We start from the raw sequence: 10,043 nt of genomic DNA, 5'->3' as shown, positions 1-10,043 counted from the left end.
CTAAGCCCAGACTTTTTTTTATTGGTAAGCTTTATACATTATGGCAAGAGGTAAAGATAAACTTTGTGGTGTGCATTTAAATCCTAATGCTCACCTTTTAGTTTATGATACCACTGATACTCTATAAGATGAGGAATATTAACACCAAGTAAAATACTGAAACGGTATTGTGAGAACCTTTTACCCAAATGTATTTACTACTTTTTACACACAAAACCACATTGTTTGTATAACTCTGTCATTCTTTCCTCTATAAAAGGGTGAATGTGATGTTTTAGTTAAAATACGTGAGAATATTTTTCCATTGACTTGTACAATCCACAGATTTGAAAATCTACCACTAAATTTTGATTTGAATATATTAGTGAGACTATGCAGAAATATTTCCAATTTTCAACTGTGCCATAAAGTTTCATATGCAAAATATGTAAATTATGTCCAAAAATAAACATTTTTATTTATGTATTCCTTGAAGCAGTATCTTGTTTTTAAATTATCAACCTTGAAAAGTTAACTGATCACTGTGTACATGTGAGATCAAGTCCAGTTTAAAGGTACTTTTATTCTGTTATGTGTGCCGGTAATGACAAAAAACATGATCTCACGATGATTATTAGAATATTTGACACCCTCAAGATTGTTTTTCATCATTTTCTGATATCACAGCCTTGATTTTAGATGCAATGTTTTCTTTTTCTCTTTACTGGTTTGTGCACAATGCCCCATACTGGAAAATGTTTTATTTACAATCACTTTAAAATTTAAAGCAGTGAAACACATTTCTTCAGGTTATCCTGGATTTGTTTACAGCTGGCTGGAAAACTATTGCTGCTTATTTAATGATTGGATGCAATCTACTCACTCGTGCTTGTATACCATAATATCCTGCAGTTACAACAGAGTTGACAAAACTTTTTTGAATCCATTCTGGGTTTAGGTTTGTGCTAATCACACCATCAGTTATCAAAAAATTGCAGTTTTTCAGAAAGGTAAAAAGTAATGTGAGTTTTCTTTAGAATAATTTCCTTTTGTAAGTGTCAGAAATGAAAACAGATACAAATTAAACTTCGACACACATCATATTGAAATGAGGTCAGATTATTAAATATTTTATTTTGTACATTTACAATCACACAAAGAGCCCCAAAGAAGCATGAATGCATCCATGCTGGTCTAGTCTTTGGTGCGGCCTCCAGCTGTGACAGTCCAGCAGCACCTGTTGAAGTTCTCCTGGCTTCTGTCTGTGAGGTATTTCCTGGGAGTGATGAACTATTTCAGTCTGTTTCATCCTTCTTCTTTGGCACATCCTGGTTTTGTTGTCTTGAGGTCCTCAGCTCTGGCTCAAAAAAAGGCTTGTAAATATAAATACCACCAACAACTCCAAGCAGTGTGGCGAAGGCAATCTGTGAGAAGGGAAGTCTTCTTCGAAACATGACTTCTGCCAGTAAGGATCCCAGTGTTGAGACACAAGATGCTCCTGAAAGAAACACTTTGAATTATTATTACTATTATTTTTTATTAGCTCCGTTGAATGTGACACATTCTTGCAAAGTTCTAAGCATAACTCCCTGCGTGGATGTTGTTAGCTACGCAGTGCATACAGTGTAAGATAACTGCAGTGCTGTTGTTGGCTGTACTGGACCAATGCTACTGTACTCAGATCCAGCACGTAATATTTCTGCATACATTGTGTGATGATGAGGTTTCACGTACTATTGCATTCACAAAAACTGGTAGTTCTTTTCATAAAGATTAGTATAAAGACTCCCCACACGTAATTTCAAAAGGGGCTGAAGTTGAGACAGAAAACTGAACAGTAGCTTTTCAACTTGTGCCACCTGACCATAGACTGTGCATCTTACATGTGTTATCAGAAATCTATAAATGTGTTTATCCTATAGAAGCTGAATGAGGGTATTTTATTAAAAAATTGATGCATTTGGAATAATGCAAATTAAATGAGGTAACCCTATACACACTATGCTTAATGGCAGTATTACCTGAAAAAAAAAAAAATAATACTGGCGGGTGCAATGATTAAGCCCTTCATCAAACAAGGATAGATGATTAATCAACGAACCAACCAATCAATCAGTATGAACTCTAGACTACGAAAGGGTCGTGTTTTGGTGGTCATTTCAATTACTGCTCAGTAGAAAGTGATCTTTTCTTTAAAATTAAAACCATTTCCGCTGAGAATTTAACATTTCAACAAGTCTTATTTTGAAAAACCTAGGCCGGACGGGTATCCGGACGCGTCTGCTAGCTTGACAGTTTCTTGAGCGTTTAGCTAAACACAACTCAAACATGACATTTTAGCTGGTTTTGGGGCGATTTTCTGTAACATTAATAACTCACCGAGGAAGCGGATTATTTGACGTATCTGTATACACCAGACACAGAAGGACACAGAGGTAAATAAAACAAAAAAACCACAAGATGCATCTACAAGGACGTGCGAGTACAGCAGGCAGGCTTTCTTCTTCTACTGTGAATTCCGGCAAAACAAAACAAAAGCTTCAGTCCGCCACCCAGCGGAGTGTGCAGCGACCTGCAGCGATCAGACTTTACACACGAGAAAGACTGGAGTTAAAATCATTTCAGCATTTTCATTGTAGTAAATAAAGTGACAACGGTTGCCAGGAGCGATGAAAACTAAAGTACCAATTCTAAATTAAAATTAGCATGCTGCTTTTAAGTCAAAATTCTGAGCTAGCATTTCCGTTTTTAATTAACCCTTTAAAACCTGAGCAAATTGGTTTAACTTCCAAAAAAAAAATAAAAAAAAATCAATGAGCAAATAAAGACGACACGGCCCAAAAAATAGCTGGAACCAACCACTAATTGTAAAATGGAATTAGCAAATGCGCAATAAGGAGTAATAATACACAGGTGTAACCTGAACAGTTTGTAAAACAGTTAAAGGTGAAGTGACAATATAATCTGAGATTGACAAGTGATGGGCCTAAAATGAGTTAAAGGGGAATCTATTTAAACTTTACTGTGAGTTTTATTCATTTATTTATTTTTACATTTATTATGTATTCATTTTGTGTACTGTGTGAAACGGGCCTTCAAAATCAGTACATATCATAAAACAAAAGTAGAAAATGGACTCAACACCAAACACGTTTGAGTAAAACTTTTACTTTGAAGTCGGTAAACAACATTCCACCGGAAGTTAGTGTGAGTGCGGAAGTGCAGTCCAACCGTGCGAGCGCGATCCAACCTGCGCTAACAAAAGTTATCATTCATAAATCTGTCGTCTAGCTGAAAATGTAAAATATCAATATTGTTGGTCAATTAAACGCAAAGAGTGTGCACGTGACCAATAACGGAAAGCTGGCGTTTATTTCGTATCTTTAAAGTTTCTTGTGTGAAGAGTTGACTGGTTGTAGCTACATCCTGACAGGTGAACTGTGTTGACAGCAAACACAGAGACAAAATGCTCTGATGGAGGACATCCGACCACGTCTGAAATTTGGTAATAGAGTCGAAGATGTGAAACTGAGGAAACGAAAATCTCAGCTGTACTCAAAGGAAGATAAAAGTCCTCTCAAAGACGGTAAAGCCCTTTATATGATATTTAAAATTACAGATTGGAGTGATGGGGATCAAATAAAATAATAGTTTGAAGTATTTGGGACCAAACGACTGTGCTGATGAAAATGAATCCGTAATAACATTAATATGAAGTGATTTTTCTCTCTCAGGTGTGCTGAGAACCAGAGTTGTTGTGTTTTCTGTGGCGTTTAGACTCATCAACTGCTTCCTGGTTCAGACCAGTTTCGTCCCTGATGAGTACTGGCAGTCTCTGGAGGTCTCCCATCGTATGGTCTTCAAATATCCTTTGACATTATTATATGCAGCTATGTGACTGAACTACAGTGTATTATTATTACTGTCATTATCATGTTCTTTAAGGGCTTATATTAGATACATTTCATCATGTGTTAAAGTGAACTTTTTAAAAATGACTTATGTTAACTCATGATACGTTTATGATAAATAATAATCAATTAAGCAAACAAAGACTCACACATGGGACCAAAAACAGATTCAGACTGAAGTCTGGATTTCAAATATCTAAATTTTAAATGTTTGCGGGGCGGTACAGACTGAAAAATGTGCACAGAGTGCAAAAAGTGCAAACATTTCAGTTCATGTTGGATTTTCCTCAGTGCAGAACTCTGCACTGTTTTTCCCCCACTGTCTTTTAAGCTCTGTAACATATAAGTTAGACATATTTAAAAATCCAGACTTAAGTCTGAATCTTTTTTTGTTCCGTGTGCGAGTCTTCCTTTGCTACATTGTGACGTTTTTCTGACTTCTGCACTGTAAAAAATCATTGTTTTTATGATACTGCTTGTCATGGAGGGGCTGCTAACTAAAGTGGGCAATGCAAAAACACGAATGACTCAATCTAAAGCCAGAGTTTGGTTTGTCCGCTCTGGGTTGTTGTAGTAACACGGCGGTGCAACGTGGGAGACTCAGTCGAAGACGACACAAAGAGCTCATTGTATTGTAATAACAACACCATGATTCTTATTATTAATACTATACGCTAAGGAAAACATACTTATTATACCATATTCTGTTTGTGACAATATAACCTCCTAACTCTTACACACTGGACATATAATGGGAAAAATTTACTTTATAATAAGTAAGAAATTGCACGTACAGAAACACTTAAGACTGAACGCCCACTGTATGGACCAACACTATTTTTTTTTATCATTGTTCTGTTATTGTATGCTGATCTAACCTTGACAGTGAGACCTATGGGTATCTGACCTGGGAGTGGAAGGCAGGAATAAGAGGATTCACCTACCCGCTCTTCTTTGCCGTCATATACAAGATATTATACTTCATAAACTACGACTCAGTCCATCTCTTAGCAAGTTCACTCATTTTCTACCCAGATGAGTTTCATATCAGCACATGCTGACCAAGCACATTTCCTTCTGTCACTTTGTCTCACTAATCCTTGTATCGGCTCTGCAGATATGGCTTCCACGTATAATTCAAGCTCTCCTGGCTGCGGCTGCTGATGTGAAATTCTTCTTCCTCATCCAAACGTTGGACAGTTGTGACGTTGCAAAATGGACAGTAAGGACTTTATCTGTAATAATGTTTTTTCATGGTGCAGAACACAAATCAAGACAGTGAGTTAAATTTCCCCTACTGTTCAGATTTTACAAAGTTTAAGAACTTTTTGGGTTGAGACAGAGTATGCATGATAAAGTATAAAAAATATTTCAGGAGGAGATTTGAAAGAAAAATAGAAGAGTAGTCGAAATAGAACAACATGTCAACGTCATTTATCCAATACCTCTACAAAATCTGTCCATAGAGGTCTTACGAATTTCACCCTCTCGATCCAGAGAACAATAAACACACTTTTCTGAAGGTGAAGAGAGAAAGTAACGAGGTGCAGGGATAAAGACGAGTTTGACGATCACTGGGTGTTTACAGGGGTTATTGTTTATTTATTTGGGTAAAACAAAAAACTTTATCCTCCTCTTTTTTTCTGTAAATAATGAAAAGCCATAGATATTTAATTTTGAGTATAGTAGTGTAATTAATTAAAGTATCTGTTTAAATGAATAAGAAAGCTAGTTAATCAAATTCAATAACTTATGGAGAAGAAGTGGCATTAAATGAGTTCTCACGTCTTCGTCCTTTTTGAATAATTAAACCAAGTCATTATGTATTTGACCATTTCGTTTGCTTTATGTTTTTAATTTAATATTTAATAGTATAATAATTTCTCTTTTTTACATGTTCGAAATAAATCAAATTAAAATCAAAAAATCACAAATAAATCTTTTCCATAACATGAATGTCATTTACTGTATCTATCCACTCCTGTATTGCGGGGGGCTCAGGAAGTAACCAGCGCCTTGTGAGGGCTTTTTTGCCCTGTAACAATAGTTGATTTACTGCAATCCATTCTTCATTTCATGCTGTCTCAGGTCTACAGTAACCTAAAACACATGGCCTGTTGTCCTGTTTCTTCTTGTTTTGCTCTGTAGTTCTTCTGCCACATGTGCTCGTGGTTCTCGTGGTACTGCTGCACCAGGACTCTGACCAACACCATGGAGACCACCATCACCACCCTGGCTCTTTTTTACTTTCCTCTCCCTGGGTCCAAAACACACAGCAGGTCTTGGCTTGTTACGTCCCTCTCATTTTTGATTCGCCTGGTCTCTAAAATAGGTTGTTCACTGACACGATTGTGATGTTTTCCAGCAAAATCTATTTGACCCTGGTCGCCCTGGCCGTCATCGTTCGACCGACAGCCCTGATTGTCTGGTTTCCTCTGCTGATCTACCATTTTTGGCAGGAAGATAACAAACTGAGGCTCATCACTCATAATGTCATTCCTATAGGGTTTGTCCTTTTAACCTCCCATCAGCTAAATCTGCTTTTCCTCCACATGCCGTTATCTCATAATATTTTTCCCTCGTTTCCAGAGCTTTGGCTGTTGTGATTTCAACGGTGATCGACTGTATATTTTATGAAAAGGTAAAACATGAAATCTGTGTGATGTTTGGATTAAAGTAACAGCTGCTCATGAAGTCAAATGTTTCAGTCGCTCTCTCTGTTTCGCAGTGGACCATGGTGCAGTTCAACTTCCTGAAGTTTAACGTTTTTCACGGTGTGGCCGGTTTCTATGGCTCTCATCCCTGGCACTGGTACTTCACTCAGGGGTTTGCCGTCGTGCTCGGTCCTCATCTTCCGTTTTTCCTTCATGGGTGCAGCCTCGCCCCTAAAAGATACAAAATCCTGTTGGCAACGGTCGTCTGGACAGTCGTGGTTTACAGGTAAAATGTCTTGAGTTCACAATTATGAGCCTGTATTTATCCAACCTGTAAGAATAACACTTACTGGGTGACTTTGGTATTTTTCCATGTTTTTCTGTCTAAGTGACTGATGGAAACAGCATTTTTTACACTGGTCCAGTATTGAGAGAGACTACTGCATCCGCAACAGTGAACAGGCTGCAGTGTCTTCCCTGCAAGCAATTGTGCACCTTCATTCATGTCCATTTGAAGTGCTTTCTTCCACTGACAGGCTCAGATTGTTATTATAAGTGTCTGATAACATTTTGGCAAGGGACCAACAGAGAAATTAAACATTTTTTTAAATCTTTCCCTGGTCTGTTTGTTATTGTGACCAAGCCTCGCTCACAGAGGCGTCTTAAACCTTTCAGACTTTTCCACATTGTCAAAATCAGCTACGTATTTAGCCATGACATTGAAAATCTTTTAGATAACACTAAACTACACTTTCTGTACTCCAACACAACCAGTGGTGGATAAGGTGCACAGCTCTGTTACTTAAGTATAGATACTCCTGTTCAAATATTACTCCAATGAAAGTGAAAGTTGCTTAGTCAAATTATTACTTGAGTTTATGCACTGGAGTATTTGTTTTTGTTTTTTAAAAAAGTGAGAATTCAAAGTACTTTTTAGAAAAAATCTCAACACATGGTTTATATTGTGACAGTACATTTACAGAACCTAAAGACTAAAACACTGAATGCACTGGTTTGCTCGTAGATCTTGTACAATGAAAAGCTTGATGAAGATGCTGCAAAGCCCGTAGAAACACAAATTGACAAAATGACCACCATTGTTTGTTTTTTTTTTGTTTGCTTGTTTTTTAATTTAACATCCCCCAACCCGACCCTCACACAGTGTCCTGACACAGCTCTGGCAGTATGTGAGCGCATTGTAGGCCGTGATGAAGCTAAAATGGTAAAAATCATTCTTTATCTCAAAAACGTGAGAAGCTGAGTATGGCCATGGATGATTTGAAGGAGAATTTTCCTCTCCATCAACTGCCGTAGCCATTATAGACGCACAACCAAATATAAGCGCCTTCTGATGACCTCTCTTTTCCGTCTGTCTGTACCGACGAGTTACACAATCTGAATATCCGCGAGGCAGAGGCAGCGCCACTAAGAAAAACAAACCACACACAGTACTCCATTGTCACAGTTTGTGGAGTTTTGCATTTCAGAGAAGAAAAAAAATCTTCCGCTGACTTCTAAGCAAATGTAACGAGTAACAAGAGCCTTTATGGAAATGTTGTGGAGTCAAAATACATATTCAGTCAGTAATACATTTCCAAAGAAATTATACTGAAGTAAAGTACAGATACTCAAAAACTGTACTTCAGAAACTTCAGAAAATGTCCTTTGTGATTGTCCACTACTGAACACAACACAGTCTGACTCGTCTCTCCAACTCTCACCAAAATTTCCAGCAATGTTTTCCTTGCCAGAAGTTATCTCTCATGAGATTTCAGAATGAGACTTGGTCACAATAACAAACAGACCAGCAAAAAAATAAAGGAAAACTTTTAATGTCTCTGTAGGATCCTGTCTGTAATGTTGCCGTATGCTCAAAATAACAATCTGAGCCTCTCAGTGGTAAAAACAAGCTCTTCTAGTGGACATAAACTGACGGTGCGCAGTTGTCCGTAGGAACTATATTGCAGCTTGTTTTGCCACTGCTGTGGTGTCTCTCAATACTGGACCAATTTCAGAAATTGTTGACTCCATTAGCCTGACCCTTTTTTCATGGTGAAACAGAGTATGTTCAAAGCTAGGAGTTTCCCTTTAACTGGAATAGTGTTCATGTTTACTGAGTGTGAGAAAAAACAAGACAGGGATCATAAAAGCATCGTTTCATGGTGCCTCTAGTGATCATAAACTCCACAGGGTGCCTTTAAGACCAAAATCAGCATCACAAACAAACTGATACTGTTTGAATTTTTTCCTTTAGTTTGCTTCCACACAAGGAGTTCAGATTCATCTATGCCGTGCTGCCTTTCTGTATGATCTTCTGTGGTAAGTTTTTACTTAATCATCTAACACGTCTGTGAGGTCACAAACTGTCAGATGTGTTTCATCACTTTCTCTTTAACAGGTATATCTTTGGCTAACTTGAGAGTGTGGCGACGGGCTGCTGCATTCCTCCTGTTAGTGAGCAACCTAGCCGCAGCTTCGTACACCAGCCTGATCCACCAGCGAGGCGCTCTGGACGTCATGAGCCACCTGCAGACACTTTGTGACGTGTCCACGCCTTCGCAGCCAGACGTCCTCTTCCTCATGCCCTGCCACTCAACGCCTTTTTACAGGTATCAAAGAAAGACTAGAAAGTTGCACACTCACAGCACTGATAGGCTGCCAAGTGCTACACTTTGTGAAAAACTTTCATTTAAGTGTGTGACTTTTCTTTTCAACAATGACTTTTTTTGCACATACTACACTGACTTTGTTGTCATTTTTTTCAGTGTAGTATACTGTGGCTTTTTTCCCACATTTTTTAGACATCCTATACTATAGTTTTTTTCACATTTTTTCAACATTCTATACTATGACTATTTTGTGTGTGTTTTTTTTTTTAAATTTTATACTATGTCTTCATTCAGTTTTTTTGACACACCATACAATGGCATTTTTTTTTGTGTGCTATTCTAAGACATTTTTATTCATGTTTTTGACATGCTATACTTTGACGCTATACTATGAATTTCTTTTCAACATGCTGTGCTATGATATGTTATTTGATACACCATACTATGACATGTTAAGTTTTTTTCAGCAAAGTATATTTTTTTCTTCTATTTTTTTCAACATTCTGTGCTATAATGTTTTTTTAGCATTTCGAATACACTTGACCATGATGTTTTTCGACACACTATATTATGAGATTTTTTATCTTTTTCAATTTTTTCGACTTACGATGCTATGAAATTTTTGTCAGGTCTTTCTTTTAATACACACAATACTATTACATTTTTCAAAAGTTTTCCACCACATTATACAATGACATTTTTTTCCATTTTTTCAACACACTACTATGATCATTTTTATCAATTTTTAACATGCTACACTCTGCAATTATTTTCATTTTTTGACATGCTATACTATGAGTTATTATTTTTTTTTAGCTTTTTATACTGTAACATTTTTACATGTTTTTTCCGATGTACTGTACTGTGACGTTTTTTCATGATTTATGACG

At 37.1% G+C, this 10,043-nt stretch overlaps 1 protein-coding gene across 1 annotated transcript; it reads left to right on the top strand.

The window, feature by feature from the left end:
- The first annotated feature begins 3,204 nt into the window (after positions 1 to 3,204).
- Positions 3,205 to 9,795, top strand: pigb (phosphatidylinositol glycan anchor biosynthesis, class B). The gene is made up of 11 exons (XM_042487740.1): positions 3,205 to 3,565; positions 3,714 to 3,843; positions 4,783 to 4,900; positions 5,008 to 5,112; positions 6,039 to 6,169; positions 6,256 to 6,396; positions 6,480 to 6,531; positions 6,619 to 6,830; positions 8,799 to 8,863; positions 8,943 to 9,153; positions 9,783 to 9,795. Exons 1-11 carry the CDS (start codon positions 3,454 to 3,456, stop codon positions 9,793 to 9,795), a joined length of 1,290 nt encoding a protein of 429 aa, XP_042343674.1. The 5' UTR covers positions 3,205 to 3,453.
- The last annotated feature ends 248 nt before the right edge of the window (positions 9,796 to 10,043 follow it).

Source organism: Plectropomus leopardus, chromosome 1, assembly GCF_008729295.1.
Source record: "Plectropomus leopardus isolate mb chromosome 1, YSFRI_Pleo_2.0, whole genome shotgun sequence".
NCBI lineage: Eukaryota > Metazoa > Chordata > Actinopteri > Perciformes > Serranidae > Plectropomus > Plectropomus leopardus.
This window is presented reverse-complemented; position numbering and strand designations above follow the sequence as displayed.

Coding starts and splice junctions, on each gene's coding strand:
- pigb (XM_042487740.1), top strand. CDS start 3,454: ATGGAGGACATCCGACCACGTCTGAAATTTGGTAATAGAGTCGAAGAT. Junction 3,566..3,713: donor TAAAAGTCCTCTCAAAGACG/GTAAAGCCCTTT, acceptor TTTCTCTCTCAG/GTGTGCTGAGAACCAGAGTT. Junction 6,397..6,479: donor CATAATGTCATTCCTATAGG/GTTTGTCCTTTT, acceptor CCTCGTTTCCAG/AGCTTTGGCTGTTGTGATTT.